The sequence below is a fragment of the Elgaria multicarinata genome, chromosome 4, assembly GCF_023053635.1.
Source record: "Elgaria multicarinata webbii isolate HBS135686 ecotype San Diego chromosome 4, rElgMul1.1.pri, whole genome shotgun sequence".
Lineage (NCBI taxonomy): Eukaryota > Metazoa > Chordata > Lepidosauria > Squamata > Anguidae > Elgaria > Elgaria multicarinata.
Genome location: NC_086174.1, coordinates 118,353,241 through 118,371,868, shown reverse-complemented (window position 1 = coordinate 118,371,868; position 18,628 = coordinate 118,353,241). Strand labels below are relative to the sequence as shown.

General features: G+C 39.1%; 1 protein-coding gene across 1 annotated transcript in view; it reads right to left on the bottom strand.

The window, feature by feature from the left end:
* The window catches only part of LOC134398224 (1-acyl-sn-glycerol-3-phosphate acyltransferase epsilon-like), a 55,267-nt gene that overhangs the window by 31,923 nt on the left and 4,716 nt on the right, over positions 1-18,628 (bottom strand). Inside the window, exons 4-6 of the mRNA XM_063125477.1 lie at positions 18,076-18,145; positions 16,719-16,834; positions 856-945 (exon numbers count right to left, since the gene is read on the bottom strand). Coding sequence (XP_062981547.1) covers positions 856-945; positions 16,719-16,834; positions 18,076-18,145 — 276 coding nt within the window. The remainder of the gene's footprint in view (positions 1-855; positions 946-16,718; positions 16,835-18,075; positions 18,146-18,628) is intronic.

The following is an 18,628-nucleotide window of genomic DNA, read 5'->3' as shown; positions in this document are numbered from 1 at the left end:
TCAAGATTTTGATTGAAGAAATCAAATCAAGTTTAGGGAGAAAAGGCCTATGCTGGGAGTTGTAGGCCTTTTCTCCTGTGCTCCTAGGCCAGCAATTGCAGACCATGTGACCTCACCCTCTCCAAACAGCATTCAGATAGAATTCTTGGGCTGCTGCATTTTCAAGGGGTGCTTTTAAACATATAAAAAAATGAAAGAAGAAAGGAACAACTACTTAAACTTCAAAAGGTGGAAACCCTGTCCCTTTCCCCAAGGAGAAATTCTCCAAAAAAACCCTCTCCTTTCCCCAGCCTTTTTCTCCAGAGTTTTTGTTTTCCTCCCACCCCCCCACAAAATGCCAAAAAATGGAACGATCAAAACTTTCGGACCAGCTCTACTTTTTGCAATAAACCAGGGAAAAAGTGACTTAGAACAAAGCAGTCACTTACCTTGAAGGATTGATTGTTCTTCACGAACGCTAACACACGTGTAGCAGGTAACGATAACTACGATAACGCACGTGGTGTACAAATGAGCTACGTCATAGCTCCCAAGATCAGTAGAAAGAAATAAGGTTGGGCCAAGCTGTGCTGCTATGTACTTGTAAAAGAAACAATTTATAGTTGAGAGGCTACTCACACCTCCCCTGGTGTCAGTCCAGACCTCCCCTGGGGAGGCGTACCCCACCGGTTAACAACCCCTGGTTTAGCATAAAGAATGTGGGAAGAAGAATCATGGGGCTATCACGTTGGTTTCAATGTCTTTGACGATGTCATATTAGTTTCTCTTATTTTAGGGGTAGCTAACAGGCACACACACACACACACACACACACACACACACACACACACATATATAGGAAATATATAATCTTACTGGACTCTTAGCTTTAATATAGGTTTGTAACTTGTTCCTCATTTTCTTTTCATTAAATTTGGCACTTCGTTTCACATAGATTCCACCATGCTAGAACACAAAGAAATATATTTATGACACTTAATGATTCATTTTATACTGTACTTCAATATTCTAGAACCAAGGCTTTAGAAATACCCAAGAGCTTTAAAAACAAAAATAAGATATACTGCAAAAAATAAATAAAAATCCTCCAATATAGTAAGTAATTCTTACACTGTATAACTCTTTCACACTCGTTTCAGTATGAACCAGAACTCTATTAAAACTTAAATTGAAATTGCTAGGTGAAGCTGCAGTATTAAAGAGTGAAAACTACTTGCTGATATCCAGTCTCATTTGAAGTGCAGAGAAAGTGCCAGAGAGAGAGAGAAAGTAAAGCAACTAAAGAACCTGATACAGACGGGGAACACAGGGCAGCTGTGTTCAGTTTTTGGAAGGTAAGAAAAAAATGTTTGCACTGGTTATGGGTGAGGGAAGACAACTCAGTAGCAGAACGTATGTTTTGCAACAGAAAACCCAGGTTCAATTCCTGGAAACTCTAGTTAAAATATCAGGTAGCAGCATACAGGAAAAGCCCCTAAGTCCCTGGAGAACAACTGCCTGTCAAAGTAGACAATATTGGACTATATGGACCAAAAAGCCTGACCTGTGTAACAGGCCTTTTCAGGCAACACACTAAGCCACGGTTAGGCTGCTAACCCTTTTGCAGCAAATCGTTAGTGAGAGTGTTTAAACCATGGTTATGTAGCCACCATGCTAAGTCATGCGTCACATGACACGCTAAGAGTGATGTTTAACTGTTTTATGCCATTTATCTGTTATGCAAATGCTGTTTAGATGTCGTATGATAAAGCTGGGAAGTAGTTAATTCTGTTGGGAGGGGGAGTGAGTGAACGGAATATGGGTTTGAGTGTGTGAAGGGGAGTAACCAGTTAAAGTCAGTTGGTAGTTAGTAGTTGCAGGGAGTCGGGGTTAGTCTGCTGTAGAGGAAAGATTAGTGTAGGGTCTGCTGTTTATTGTTTTTGGGAATAAGAGGGAGCAGGAGGAGCTAGATTAGGAATTTAGAGGGTAGAGTAGGCAAGGATACAAGACATCTTTATTGTAACAACTAAGTACTGAAATGAAACAAATGAAACCATAAGCTTGATAAAATGTGTGAACTTGCTAAATAAAAGTTATTTTGTTTCACACTGGATTGGATTCTTTAAGTACCTGAGGTAAGGTACTGATTTATATGGTGGCAGCGGTAAAGTAGAAGGCGAATAAAAGGTGCACAAAGTGCCAAGCTGGTTGCTGTGGGACCAAAAAGGGGTCAGAGAATCACAGAACTAGTGGAAGAGTAAAAGGTGATGTCCAGAGGTGGTCACAGAAAGGAAAAATAATCCACAGAGTGGGCAGCCATATACCAACTGCGCTCATTGTTGAGATCCATTAAAGAAAAAGGTAAAAAGGAGTCTCAAGGTGAGCAGGTCATGATACTAAGCCATAATGTTTAGCTCAAAATGCTTAACCTCCATGGCTTAGCGTGTTGGCTGAATAGGGTCCATGTGTTCCTAAGCTGGGCTTCGTCTAAATATTAGCACACAATTCTGCATTTTTGTGCTTTTTTGCATAGATTTATTTTGAATTGCTTTTCTATTTACAAAGCTAGAGTTATATCACAAAAGATTAACCTAAAAGTTTAGATGTTATTTAATCTAAAGGCAGCTGCAGACTAGTCACATCTTCAAGAAAAAACTTTCTCAATACAGGAATTTCTCTTTGTAACACAAAGAAAATAATGAAGTTACTTATGAAGTTACTTATACAGCATATTTCAAAGGGACATTAAAATTGAACCAACTGCCTCTGAACACACTACATTCATAGACTTGTAAGTACAATGAGGTAAAACAATATTAAAGAAGATATAGATAGAAAGATTTTAAAAATCATGAAGCTGTAACAACTGCAGCTTCATTAGCTAACTCTTGAACGGCTTCCCCAGGAACAAAACAGAACAACAGCCCTGTTCAGAAGACAACTTAAACCACGGTTGTTAAGGCTTTAACCATGGTTAACAAAACAACAACAAAAAGCCCTTAACCACCATGGTTTAAGATGTCTTCTGAACAGGGACAATAAAAAGAAAAAGAAAGATGGTGACTTTACATTGAAATAATTTACATTAATACCATATGATTTCATTAAAAAAAAACAGCAGTTCTAATGAACTCAGGAACACTCATGCATTGCAAATAACACAGAGATTGCTCTATTGTACCAGGTTAAGAAAAATGTTTTTGTCAAATGGAGTATGGCATGAAAGGACTTGATTTCTTATTCCCCTTCCATCTCCATATGTTCACCCTGCAATCCTCTCTCATTTTGTTGCTAAAGGGTCAAATATATCAGTACAGTTTATACAACAAGCAGCTTTCTACTAGCATTCTTATTTAACTTCACGCATAATCAAAGCCTGCTCCTGCGGATCTCACAGAACCCTACAATTAATGGAAAACCAAACATTTTAACCATCCCCTCAAAACAAAGTTGTCAATTATTCCTGTTTTAGCTGGCTTCTGTAACCCCTACCTGCTGAAAACCTGGACCATTTCAGCTATCAATATGACAAAACTTAAAAGAAGGTTGTATTACACTGCACACAGTCGTGCGCAGTGTAGTTAAGGATGGTCAGTAAAACGAGCATTCCGCCATGTTAAATGGCGTTACTGGGGGGTGGGTCATCCTAGCAGCCTAAAATGAAAAATATTTCAGCAATCTTTCTGAAACACAGTACTGCCAGAAAGAAATGCTGGCTTTACATACCCTGTGCGTTTTAGGAAGATTGGTGAAATATTGAGGGCTGGATGGGAGTTTAAAGCAGAAAAAGGGGGAAAGCATGTCTGTTTCAAAGTGATCAGACTTACTTCCGGGTGGCGACCATTTCTTTGCGCACTTATAGCGCTAAATTGGAAGCCTCCCCATGCAATCCAATAGTAGGATTGTGTTCCCCTGTCCTTCTAGTTGGTGGAATGACCTTTCTTTTCTGTGTTTTTTTATTTCATTTTTTCTGAATCCAATGTTTCTCTATGGGGAATCTAATAAGGCAGCGCATGCGCCTCAGAGCTTACCAGGAGGGAGGGGGGAGAAGGAGGCATGTGCAGCCTTTCGCGAGCCCCACAGCAGCGTAGCGTGAGCAGGCCACCCACCAGGGCCTCGGCTGCCTGCTTTGCCTGTCCCTGCTGCAGGGTGGCAGCCTGAGAGAGGGCGAGGTGAGGAGGTGCCACTAGAAGTTAAGTGGAGAGGCGCTTGGAGTGTGGGCCGCTGCCGCCGCCACTCTCCTCCGGCCATCGAGGGGAGAACATGTCCACACACTGGGCTGGGCCAGAGCACGCGCCAAGAGGAACAGACGGGATGGACAGACGAGCAACAGCAAGGCAGGAAAGGCTGAGTAGCAGCGAAAGAGAAGTGGTAGCAGAGGAGCGGCCGCAGAGAAGGAGAAGACCGGAGAAGGAGAAGCGTGGAAGATGTCACTGGACGAGGGAATAGAAACCAAATGCACAGTTACAAGATGGGGGACACTTGGCTCAGCAATACTACAAACGAGAAAGATCTTGGAATTGTTGTAGATCACAAGCTGAATATGATCCAACAGTGCGATATGGCTGCAAGAAAGGCAAATGCTATTTTGGGCTGCATTAATAGAAGTATAGCTTCCAAATCACGTGAGGTACTGGTTCCTCTCTATTCGGCCCTGGTAAGGCCTCATCTAGAGTATTGTGTCCAGTTCTGGGCTCCACAATTCAAGAAGGACGCAGACAAGCTGGAGCGTGTTCAGAAGAGGGCAACCAGGATGATCAGAGGTCTAGAAATAAAGCCCTATGAGGAGAGACTGAAAGAACTGGGCATGTTTAGCCTGGAGAAGAGAAGATTGAGGGGAGACATGATAGCACTCTTCAAATACTTAAAAGGCTGTCACACAGAGGAGGGCCAGGATCTCTTCTCGATCCTCCCAGAGTGCAGGACACGGAATAACGGGCTCAAGTTAAAGGAAGCCAGATTCCGGCTGGACATCAGGAAAAACTTCCTGACTGTTAGAGCAGTGCGACGGTGGAATCAGCTACCTAGGGAGGTTGTGGGCTCTCCCACACTAGAGGCATTCAAGAGGCAGCTGGACAACCATCTGTCAGGGATGCTTTAGGGTGGATTCCTGCATTGAGCAGGGGGTTGGACTCAATGGCCTTGTAGGCCCCTTCCAACTCTGCTATTCTATGATTCTATGAGGAGAGGCTGCAGGAAAGGAAGAGGACACCAGGTGAGGAGAGGTTGCAGAGAAGGAAGAGAAGACCGGAGAAGGATTTGTGCTTTTAACCTGTTGGTTGTTTTATGATGGTTTTAATTTTTGTGAACCGCCCAGAGAGCTTCGGCTATTGGGCGGTACAAAAATGTAATAAATAAATAAATAAATAAAGGAGAGGCTGGGAACAGGTCACCGGGCGAGGAGAGGCTGCCGAGAAGGAAGAGAAGACCAGAGAAGGAGAGGCGGGGAACAGGTCACTGGGCGAGAAGCTGTGGGGAAAGAAGAGGTCGAAAGAGGTAAGATTGAAGAGTGGGGGGGGGGTGTTTAAAATGTCTTAGCTTGCCTTGTCCCTGCCTGGGCCATTAATTCCCCCTCTCTTTTTCAGGCCATGGTGCACTGGTGGCAATTTGGCTGTCCTGGCCTTCAGAGCAGCCCCCCTCTTTGTTAAGCTGCAGTGTGCGCAACCCACCGCTTCCCTGGGCTTGTTTCTGACTGCTCGGGCATCCAGCCACCCCCCTCTTTCCAAGCCGCATCATGCAACACATGACGAGGTTTGTTTGTTTTCAGCTGGGCTTGCCTGGGCGTGTTCTCGATCCTCTCAGGCTTCCAGTTTCTCCATTTTACTAGCTGCAGCATGTGCAACACGAGGCTTGATTCGGCTTGGTCCCCAGGCTTATTCCCGCCTGGGTGTCCAGCATCCCCATTTTCCAGCTTGATTTGCTTTCAGTTGAGGGCAGAGAATATTTGTTTCCTGGAGTCTGTGGTGCAGCAAAAAGGGTAAGAAATCTCTGATATTGTAGAAAAATGGACCAAAAAGTGGGGGGAGTTACAGTGTTTTTACTCCCTGCACCTGGCTGCTCCATGGGTCTCTGTAACATTAGGTGCCTAAAACTAGAAAACTCCTTTTGCAAATCAGGAAAGTTTAGGGGAATCAATGGATTACAAAAATAGTGATAGCACCCTAAGGAAAGGACTTTGCTTTTGTTTTATAATTCCCCTTTTTACATATATCCAGTTTTTGTTAACAGTTGTTTGCTTGTTGAAGCCATGGTTTGTATGTTTGTCTGGGTTGTTGTTGTTTTAAGAAAAAGGGATTTATTACTTGGATCATGCCCCTCTTTCAGGTTTTAAGGCTGCTGCTGGCCCATCTTTTGTGAGGTAGCCTTTTGGGACTAGATGCTCAGCTCCTGAGCAGCTGGGTTCAGTTTTTCCTCACCATTTTATTTTATTTACTGTTGAGGCTCAGACTTCAACATCCTTTTCTATTTTAAAACATTTTCTCCATTTCCTACCTGCATGTGATGTTCTTTTGCATTTACACTTCTCTATCAGTTATTTACTGTGTAACATGTGTGTGTTTTTCATCTAAATATTTACAGTGTGGCATTGAGCAGGGGTTTGGACTTGATGGCCTTATAGGCACCTTCCAACTCTACTATTCTATGTGTGTTTTTATAAGTTAAAGTGTAGTCAATGTTTTCCTACTTGGGTTTTAAACATATATTTCCTAATATATTGAACTTTTAAATAACGTTAAGTCAGCTCTGGTTACACTCTCTCACTCCTTTGGCCAAAGAATGACATTTTCAGTGCTCTTGGATTATGGAGAGCTATTCCTTTGCTTTCTCTTTGTTGGGACCTCATAAAATTCCATGTTTTTATTCACATCTACACACAAGATGGCACCCAGCTCTATCTCTCTACTCTAGAATTTTCTCCTATCCAATCCAGCTGTTTTCTAAAATATGGTCACCCTACATTAGAGGAGGGGGAGGGGGGAGGGGTTCATCCGTGCCGACTGGGAGCAAACAAGGCCATCCCCTGGGCCTCAAGGCGGCTTACTATAGAGTAAGCTCCAATGCAAAATCTTATGCCTGCAAAGCACAGTTCAATTCTATGCAGGATATTTAAAGTTTAATTGAGACTCTTATTACTGATCAGAGATTTAATAACAGCAGAAGGTGTTTGCAGGTGGATGGGGAAGGCACGGTGAGGGTGTCACATCAGGCCCTGCAGGCTGAATGTTACTCATTCCTGGTCTAGCCAGTGGATTGGTAACATTTTAATAATATGTAGTCCCAACCATTGGATTGGAGGAGGAACCATCATGTGCATCGGTCCCAAACTGCACTGCAATTTCTATCCAGCTGAGGATTTACAGGTAGAAGCCTTCTTCCAGTACTGATCACAGTACTGATCACAGCCCTGGTGAAATTCCCTCTTCATCACAACAGTTAAAGCTGCAGGAGCCCTGCCCTCTTTTAAATCTGTTCACTCTAGTATAGGTCCTGCAGCTTTACTGTTGTGATGAAGAGGGAATTTCCCCAGGTTCTCCATATATACAAATGACACCTGCTGAAATTCCCTTTTCAATACAACTGTTAAAGATACAGGATCCCTGTCCCCCTTTATATATCATATATCATAGGGTCACCCTATGATATATGAGAACAGGGGTGTTATGAGTATACTCAAGAGTACCTTGTTTTCTTATCTGAAATGTTGGAAGATATGGTTTTACACCCTAAGAAGCAGTTCCGATTGCTTGTAAAACCACCCCATCAAAGGAGAGAGACAGAGAGGACACAAGATTAGAGACCAGTACACACACACACACACACACACACACACACACACACACACACACACCAGAAGTATCTAAAGCATTTGGGATGAAAATGTCCCCAAATCTCATGGACTGCCAATCGTACACAGAATAAAAAGGGTTTTTTTAAAAAGAAAAAGGAAAGGAAAGGAAAAAAAGATCACAGCTCAAGTTCAAATTTAGTTATGCAGTTAAAGCTAGATCACAGATGTTCTTCACTAGACAGGAGTCTGCTTTTGCTAATCCGCTATTAATCTGCCAGTAGAGCTAGGTTGGCATTATTGCTGGTTGGCCCCTAGCAGAGAGATTCAGCTACTAAATAACGGTACAGTCAAATGCAGCTTTGGTGCCTGGGATTCACTTGATCCCAGTTCTCCGGCCAGCCGGTGTGGTGGGATACTCACAGACCCTCAGTTCATCTACCACTGCAGTGCTCTGCCAGGAGGGGGAGCTGGGGCTCTGATATTCAATAGCCTTTGATGTTTCCTATGCCCACAACAGGATGGTGCTTGTTGTGATCCTTGAGTGCTCACAGATGTACTAGGAAAGGTTGCCAGTTTGCCAAAGGATGACTTTTCACAAGACCCATTCCTCTATTGGGAGGAACATCTTCTGAACATTTACTAGGGTTGCAACCCACAACAATGTAGCTGCTATATTTAGACCGTCCACTGGTTCACATTTGATTTTGGAATTTTCATTATAGTGACAAACATGTATTGTACTATATACTCAATTGTATCTTTTGTAAGCTGCTTCAAAAACTCTTCGGGGGCCAATAAGCAAGTTTTAGCAATACATGAGTAAATACTTTTCTATATCAATATTTTTCACGTTGTTCATTTTACACAAACAACACATATCAATTGCTGCTCATATTTCTCAAGATCAGGCCATAAAAAACAGAAAACTTGTTACAGAAAACACGGTCGTCCTGTAAAGAGCCCTGCCCTCTTTTAAATGTGGTCAGTCTAGTATAGCTCCTGCAGCTTTCACTGTTGGGATGAAGATGGAATTTAACCAGGTTCTGCATGCATACAAATGACCCCTGCTGAAATTCCCTTTTCTATGCAACTGTTAAAGATGCAGGAGGCCTGTCCTCCTTTCCACATGGCTAGGGTGAACATATGCAAAGGAGTACAGGGCTCCTGTATCTTTAACAGTTGCATAGAAAATGGCATTTCAGCAGGTGTCATCTGTATGCATGCAGAACCTGGTGAAATTCCCTCTTCATCACAACAGTGAAAGCTGCAAAAGCTATACTAGAGTGACCACATTTAAAAGAGGGCAGACAAATGACCTTGAACACCTAACAGGACCAAACAAAATACCACAAAATGAGAATAAAGAGAATGGCTTGCACAGGTGAATCTGCTGTCTTACCTCTGCCAGCCAAAGTCCTGCTACAAGTCACCCATCAGTTAGAGAGCTGCTGGGAGTCTGTTCCTCTTCCTCAAGACATGGAGGATATTTGTCCAAGCAATTGGTGAGAGCAACAGCTGCTGGCCAATGTGGAGAAACAGGATGCTAGACTAGATAACGGTTTTGGTCTGATTCAGCTGAGCCCTTCTTATGTTAATTTGTTTCTGTAACTTCCAGAACAAACTCTCATGCAAGACTCAGCTGACAGCACAGATGAGGTGGAAAGTGTTGCACTAGTCAGATACATTCAAGCATGAAACATGCATAACTACAAGCTGTTCTTAGACTGCCACAGAGCCATAGCTGATTTGATGTGTTCAATATATATATATATATATATATATATATATACACACACACACACACACACACACACACACACACACACATCATTTTTGTTTTCTTACTATATTCCACTTTAATTTTTGTGTAAGTCTTTGGGATGGAATAGAATAGAAAAGAAGAATTGCAACATCTTTATTGAGAAGTGGGAAAATATAAACAATGCTCTCCTCTCTGACTCTCTGTCCAAGGAAAATAACTTCACTGGCCCACCACAAGGCTTGGTCTGTATCTTAATAAGGAAATCACTGCAGTTCAAATCACATTGCTTCCTTACTCATAGAATAGACATAAAGTACATTCACACATTCTCGCTCCTAGGTAAAATATAATGATTGGTGGCTGGTGCACACCTAACAGCAACGATATGATAGTTGCCAATGATAGTGGCAAGTTACTGCAGGTGAATGGTTTGTCATATAGACTGACTAACTTCCTTCATAATGCCATGGAGAAAAGCAGCCACCCCTATTTTTTAGGTTTACAGCTATGTGGAGACTATCATCAATCAACACAACAACACACTCCATAAGAACAGCTTCCAGTGTAGAGGTAGTAGCCATGACAACACAACCTCCATATGGCTACTATTTTGTATGCACTAGCCCTGAGGTCTGATTCAAATATCATGGTCCTCAAGTGGAGGCAACCAAAATATGTTGCCATGTGGGAACTGTAATGTGTGTAAGTTGCTTACACATGGACTAGACTGAGCTTCCAGAAACATGGCTACAAATGGAACACAGCCACATAAACATTTCTGAGTAACATATTGTAACATTTGAATTCATCCTTAGAATACTGGTTTTACACATTATGGTGAACTCATGCAAGATCAGCTGCCACTTGTTTAACAATTGCAAGAGGAAACCTACATGAAAGTAATGGATACAATTTCAGCCATTCTATAACTACTGGATGCAAATTCAGCCATTTCATACCAATCCATTTTATATGTGCATCTGTTTTTCCTTCCTGACTGGCAGCACAAAACATCTCCAGGATCACTCCAAATAAAAAAAAAGAGATTCATCTATTTAAATAATTACATAGCTGGTGTTCATAAATTGGTGGCACACACTAGCCTTGGGCTGTGTTTTTGCTGCCTGTGAACCAACATTTTGTGACGTACAGGGCACAAGATGTGTATGTGGAAATGAAAACTTTTCAATGTAGCTTTCCTCCTCTCTCTGCTTATAATATATGGCACCAGTTTAGACATGGAACCACGCCCACCTAATGAGAAATACTGCCCCTTGTCTCCCAAAGATCTTCTGAATTTCAACTATTATGTCTGATGGAGCACAGCTTACTAGATCACCCTGATAACCTACTGGGATGAAATCCACAGGAAGCTCAACTAGAGGAGCAAAAAAGCAAAAAGGGAAAGAGAATAAGAGAATATAAGAATATATCTAAGCAATCATTCATATATGAGGAGGACTTGTTTTTTTATTCAAATTTTCACTGTGACAAAGTCACAGGAATCACAATCCCTTCACTTTGTGCTGAGCTATTTCGTTTGCTTGTTCTTCTGAGAAACAAACAAATTTTGCTAACACATTACGCACCCATGCTATAGCGGGGAGATTAGCCCAAGAATATAGATAATTTTACTAGCATTGGCACAAGCCCAGAACTAAATGTGAAAAAAGCCACATTAGTAATATGTTTTAATTAACTAGACATTAACTTACAGTGCCATCCTAATTATGTTTACCCAGCAGTAAGTCCCATTGAGTTCAACGTGTCTTGTTCCTTACTCCCATTGAACTCAATGTGACTTACCTTTTTTCTTTTTTAAAAAATATTTTTATTGAACTTAAACATACATCAATACAGTAACAAATTAAAATCATAATACATAGAATTGAATAACCTTATAACATTTCTAATTTAATATTTTGACATCAACCCATAACATAAAGTGCACCCCCCCCACCCCGGGATCTGTTCCTGTTTCCAAAATCTCATTGTTTCTTCTGGAGGTGGTTTTCCACTCCCCTTAGATAATGCATATTCTAGGAACTGATTCCAAATTCCCTCAAAATCATTCATTTTTGTTATCCCTCTTCTTACTTTTATATTACATGTCAATTTATCATTTATAGCAATATCCTAAATCTCTTTATACCAATCTTCGACATGATAATCTCCTTGTACCTTCCAGTTCCTAGATATGATCAACCTTGCTGCTGTCAGCAAATTCGTTATCAGTTCTTTTGTTTCTTTATTACACTTTAACTCTCCACATAACGATAGCAATGCCACCATAGGTGTTTCTTCAATCTCCATTCCAACAATGTCTTTTATCTCTTTAAACACCATTTTCCACAATTTTTGAACAAATTCAAATTCCCACCACATATGTAAATACGTTCCTTTTTTTTTGACATCCTCTCCAGCAATTTGCTGAGTTCATCTTGTTCATTTTATTTAATCTCACCGGGGTTAGATACCACCTCCATATAATCTTATAGTAATTCTCTTTTATTCTCACTGACATGTTTCTCAACACTCTTTGTCTCCATATTCCCTCCCAACTCTGTTGCCCTATTTGTACCTTCAGATCAGTTTCCCACACCATCTTGCCCATATTTTCTGACTCCCCTTTCCCAACCAATATTCTATATATTTCACTCGTTAAACCTTTTCTCATTTTATTTTCTCCCTTCTCAACTTCTCTCCTTAAAATCAATTCCTCAAATTTCGTCATGTCTCTACACTCTCCGTTGTCCTTTAACCATTTCTTCGTCCACTGTTCTAATTGATAATAATTTAACCATGATAAATTCTTCTTCTTTAGTGCCTCTTCTAATTCTTCTCGAGTGTTCATCCTCCTTAACCAATTTTTTAGCTTCATTATATCCCTCTCTATTAAAATTTTCCCCAATTTATCTTTTAGGTTGGAAAGTTTTTAACCCTTGGAAAGTTTCCTAATATTATCACTGGTGTTATTGGGGAAATACTTCGAAGTAAATCCTTTTTATATACACGCCATATTTCCCAGTGATTTTTTAGAAGGGGGTTCTCTATTTCTTCCCCCCATTTTTTATTATATTCTCTAAAAAATATATTTTCCAATTTCCAATCTTTGTCCATTCCTTTTTTATCCTCCAACCAACTTACGTCTCCTACTCCTAACATACTTTCTACTATATGTCTTAGTCTATTAACTACGTAATATAATTTTATATTTGGGAGTCCTAATCCTCCTTTTTTTGTGTTAAATACCACCTTTTTTATTTAATCTCGCTTTCCTATCCCCATTATAAAAATTATTTAAAATATTTTGCCAACTTTTTATCTCTTTTTCAGATATTCTTATTGGTAACATTCTAAATACAAAATTTACCTTTGATAATATCTTCATTTTTACTAAAGCTATTCTTCCAAACCACGATAAATTTAATCCTTTATATTTTTCTAATTTATCTATAACTTCTTTTTTCAAGTTAAGTTCTCCTTTTCTAAATCCTCTAATTTTTTTGTAATTTTAATTCCCAAATATTTAATCATTTCTTTAATTTTCATATTCTTCTCTTTACTTTCCCAATCTTTCCCTTCCTTTTTGGTATAATTAAGTAACATCATCTCTGATTTTGTCCAGTTTATTCTCAATCGCGTAACTTCTTTAAAATCCCTCAGATGTTGCTTAATTCTTTCCATTTTCTCTAATGGATTCTTAATTGTCAACAATGTATCATCTGCAAACATATTTATTTATTTATTTATTTATTTTATTATATCCTACTCCCTTTATATTATCATCTTCTCTTATCACATTTGCCAATAGTTCTATAACCAATACAAATAGGACCGGTGAGAGTGGGCATCCTTGTCTAGTTCCTCGGTCCAGTTGTATCTTTTCTGTAATTCCATCATTTATCACCACTGAAGCTGTATTTTGTGAGTATAATTGTTCAATTAAACCTTTGAATCTATTTCCAAACCCCATTTTTTCTATTATTCTCTTTAGTGCTTGCCAGCTCACACAAACGCCTTAAATATATCCAACGCTATTGTTCCTGCTTTTGTCTTTATCTTTTTTACCTCCTGCACTGTGTTTAAAACTCTTCCAACTAAGTTATGCATTTGTCTACCCGCCACAAAACCACACTGATGATCTCCAATATAATTACCTATAAAAGTATTCATCCTCCTTGCCATTATAGCTGGAAAAAAAATTGCGTCCTGATTTATTAATGAAATAGATCTATAGGAATCTGGGACTGTTAAGTCCTTATCCAGCTTTGGAATTAATATAATTAATTATTGTTCCCACGATGGTGGTATCTTCTCTCCTTTTATTATTCCATTGTATAGTTTCAATAATTTTGGTACCAACATTTTTTTGAATGTTTTATAATGCTCAGATCCCAACCCATCTAACCCGGGGGATTTACCCCCTTTCAATTTCTCAATAGCTTCTTCTATTTCCCTTTGAGATATATCCTTCTCCATTAAATCTTTATCCTCTTCTATTAGACCCTTCTTTATATGTTTATCTATATATATCTCCATCTTCATCTTTAGTGTATCCTTCTCTTTATATAATTCTTGATAAAATTCCTGAAATTTCTTTATTTTCCCTTTCATGATACTACATGGTTTTCCTAGTTTATCTTTCACTATCCCTATCGAGTTCTTTGACTTTTCCTTTTGTGTGAGCCTCGCTAGCATCTTTGAATTTTTATTGCTATTCTCAAAATACTCTCTTTTCATATAAATCAAATTCTTCTGTACTTCTTCTAAATTCTTATTATCTAATCCTTTCTTTTTTGCTTGTAATTCTATCAATATTTGTTTATTTCTTCTTTGCAAATACTCTTTTTCTAGCTTCTTAATTCCTTCCTCTAAGTTTTTTCTGTATTTCCTCTTGTTGCCTCCTTAAACTACACATTTCTCTAGTACAGATCCCTTTATTCACTGCCTTCATTGTATCCCACACAACTGATGGTGAACTTCCCCCATTCTCGTTGATTTCCCATATTTCCAACATTTCTTTCTGCATTTTTTCTACCACCTTATCATATTTTAAGATCCTAGTATTCATCTTCCATCTATTCGCCTCCCTATAATTTCTTTTTACTTTAAAATCAAGGCTTGCCAATGCATGGTCCGCTACTTTAATTACCCCTAATTTCGTATTACATACTTTGTTGCTAAATCCTTTGAGACAAAAATATAATCTATCCTCGAGAAGGTTTTGTGAACTGGAGAATAATATGTGTACCCAGGGTCCCCCATCCTAGTTAATCGCCATCCATCAACATAATCCTTCTCTTTTATCATTTTATTTAAAATTGTTATATTATTTCTTATTTCAAACCTAGTAGGGTTAGACCTGTCTACTCTATTAACATGGAAGACACTTAAACCTGCTTTATATCAAGTTAATACCATAACCATATTAAAATCTCCAGCTAAAATAACATACCCTCTTTTAAATTCCTCTATTTCCCTAAATAATTCTTTAAAAAATTCTTTTTGTCTCTCATTTGGGGCATATACATTAATTAAGGTATAATAATTACCTTCCAATTGCCCTTGTATCATAATATATCTCACTTTCTCATCCTTTTTACTCTTTTCTATATTAAATACACTTTTCTTTAAAATTATTATAGCCACCCCATTTCTTTTGAGGTCCCCAGGGACTTTTCATAGTAGCCTGACCATTTTAAACGTATTTCATTCATACCTTCCTTAACTTGAGGTGTTTCCTGCAGAAAGATAAAGTCGGCCCCCTCTTTATTAAACAATTGCTCAATTCTCTTCCTTTTAACAACTACCCCCAAACCTTTGACATTGAGTGTTGAAATTCGTATCTTCTTATCCATAACATTTTTGTTTAATTTCTTTTGGATCCCTTGTGCACCTCCACATTATTAACAAAAACATAAATTTTAACATATAATAACATATAAACACTTTTTTACTCCCCCTCCCCTTTCCCCCCTCAATTTGATTAAGTTCTGTTTTAATCTCTTTTACATCTTTCTCAACTTTTACACCTGAAGTATGTAAATTTTCCATTTTTTGGAAAACTTCTTCTTTGATCAGTTTCATTTCTTGAAGCATTGCTTCGCTGTTACTTTTAATGAACTCCATCAAATTGGTCTGCAGTTCGTCGAGTGCTGATTTTGGCCCAATGCCAGCTTCTGCCAACATCTTTTCACTTTGTTTCTGTTCACTGTTTTGTTTATTTTCCAGACCATTTTCTACCCCGTTGCTATCACCAGGGGTGTCAATTTTAGTCAATCTTGCTGCCGAGTGGTCTGAGGGGTGCGATTTTTCTCTCACCCAGGTGGGATTTTTAGCTTTATTTTTCCTTTTTGGCATTTAAACTTCTGACGCTTCTAATTACTGGGCGGAAGTTGATCACATCAATAAATCACAACTTTTGATCCTTCCTTTGCCTCAGTTAATTCTTCTAGGTAATGATTAGTTACTATCTCTGCATTCCGATAACGCTGTGATTTACAGCATGAAAGTCTCCCTTGGAGCTGCGTAGCTTCCCAAAACCGAAAGTAAAAAAGCTTTAACACTTTTAAAGCTCTCTGAGAGACATTTCAAGCTTCTCCGCTTGCAGAGATATTTCACTATTCATTATTATTATAAACAGAACTCACGTATCTTGCCAATTAGTGGAGATAATTGCACTTCTAGGCTTTCTTTTCCGGAGTTGGGGAAAAGCCTACCACTCCATTGAACCGTCAGGCTCCTCCCACCCCCCCGTGACTTACCTCTGAGTAAACATAATTATGATTGCACTGTTAGGTGCATAGGACATAGGCACATGTTATTCTATCCTAGCATGTCTTGTCCCAAGTTTAGTGAGTTAATTTTCAATTGGTAAGTGAGTTAAACCAGGCTGAGAGCCAGAGATACTGTATGCTCTAACACCACAGTATGCAGATTAAAGCAGTTTATTTGAAAGACAATTATGTCACTATCCATTCTATTTTAAGTATGCAACACACACATTCATTACCAAGACGGAATTACTGCATTACCACAATTCTAAGCATGCTTTACTCGGCACTGAATTTTATTGAAACCAATGGGATTTGCTCCTAAGTAAACATGTCTATGACTGGGGTGTGTCAAAAATAAGCAGTAAATGATAGTTATTTAATGGTACATGGGAATAGATTCAAGATTTACCTGAGAAACATACCACCCGTATAAAGGAAGCCATTTTAACCGGTCTTTCAAAACATATCGAATATGTCCAAGAGCATTCTGCCTGATGGCCAACATGCCTGCTATAATCCAGTCAACTGCAAAGCCAAAACAATCATTTATGTTCCTAAGCAAATATTAAAATGCTTCCCAAAACCATTCTTAGTATATTTAATACCAATTTTCGAACATGGGAAATCACATATTTCTTTCTTTCAAGAGCAAGAGAAGCTCTTTCTACAATCATATTTCCCCACTTCCTTTTTCAGTATTTAACATTTCATTTCCCATTTATTTCTTAGTTTTCAAATTTTACAAGCACATTTCATAACACTACTAAATAATGTTCCAATCTACTGCCAGTATGGAATAGGTCTTCCCCAATCTGGTACACTCCAGATGTCCGAACTACAATTCCCAGCATTCCTAATCAATAACCATGCTGACTGGTATTGATCAACACTGAAGTCCAAAACATCTGAAGAGCACGACACTTCAGAATAGATCCAGAAACACATCTTCATGTTAAGGAATGTGCTCTTAATAAGTGAACTGAAGAACGTGGATTTTTTTTGGGGGGGGGGCCGATTAATGCGAATCACTGAGTCAGCTTGAATGAAGTTCAAAATGGATGCTTGATGTTGGCCCACAGTGAGTAATGGAGTCACACCTAAGAAAGCCTTGTTAATAAAGACACCCTTAAATATAGAACTTCAGTCCTGATCTAGAAAAAAACCCCTTTAGTTCAGGCAAGGGCTTGTTATGAATACAGTGTGGTTTCTCAATGCTGCCTGCTCCAAACAGGAAATCTTTAGATTGTATCCAGTAGCGGCTTTACACTTCTGTTTGTGCAAGATGGTGGACCCAACTTTTGCAGCCCTCCGAGCCATATTCCATACTGCGCCAGAGAGACCCCAAATCCTCAGGAAAAGCTTTTCAGGGCTGCAATGGGAAGGGGGAATTGAAGGAAATCTGGTGTCCCACGTTGCAGCAGAAGTGCTTTCAGCAAGTGGAAAGCCATCAGTGGACATAACCCTTTATGTGGCTTCAAAGGCAGCTTCTAAAAGCTACTGCAAATTAGAGGCAGTTGACAAGGAGCATACAGGCTGCTTTTGCAAAGAAGAAACTTAAAGGTAGAACTGCATGTATAGAATTTGCTCTTCTTTATCAGGATCATAATGTATATTTTACATATTCAATGTCTTAATATGAAACAATATTTAAATCTGAGTAGTTCAGACTGAATAGCTGCATTGACACCTTATGTTTTTACCACACACACACACACACACACAAACACTAAAAAAAGCCCTTATAGGTAAGAAAGCTATTTACAAACCTGTACACTGATGATTTGACACAAACACCACATTCTCTTTAGTCTTTGGCAAATCACCATAAAGAATTATCTAGGAAAGAGAAAAGGGGTTTACAGCAATTCTGGCACAGCGTTTTGTGCTAACATGGTCATTGAGTTATACTGACAAATTTGGGTGCCTGTAACTTGTCTTAAACAAGGAACCCACTTCCAACCTTGAATGCCCTTTCTGCAAGTGAAAAGCTCTTCCAACATTCTTCTCTGATCATCCTATGGAACTAGCCCATAAAGAACTTATTTTAACACATATATAAATAAAACAACTTTATCCAAATATGCAAAATAGGTTTTCTCCCTAATACAACCTGGTTTACAAAAGGTGCGCACTTGGTTTTATATTATGGTTAGAGGTGTTTTGCTTTTTATTTATTTTTTATTATCAGTGGAAAGACACAATTTTGAATACAAAGGGGGTGGGGGCTGGAAAACATTAGGCTTTATGCATGAATGAAGGGAAAGGGATGGAAGTGTTTTCAGGACAAAATCACAGGATAACGGGATGTAGAAGCTTTTG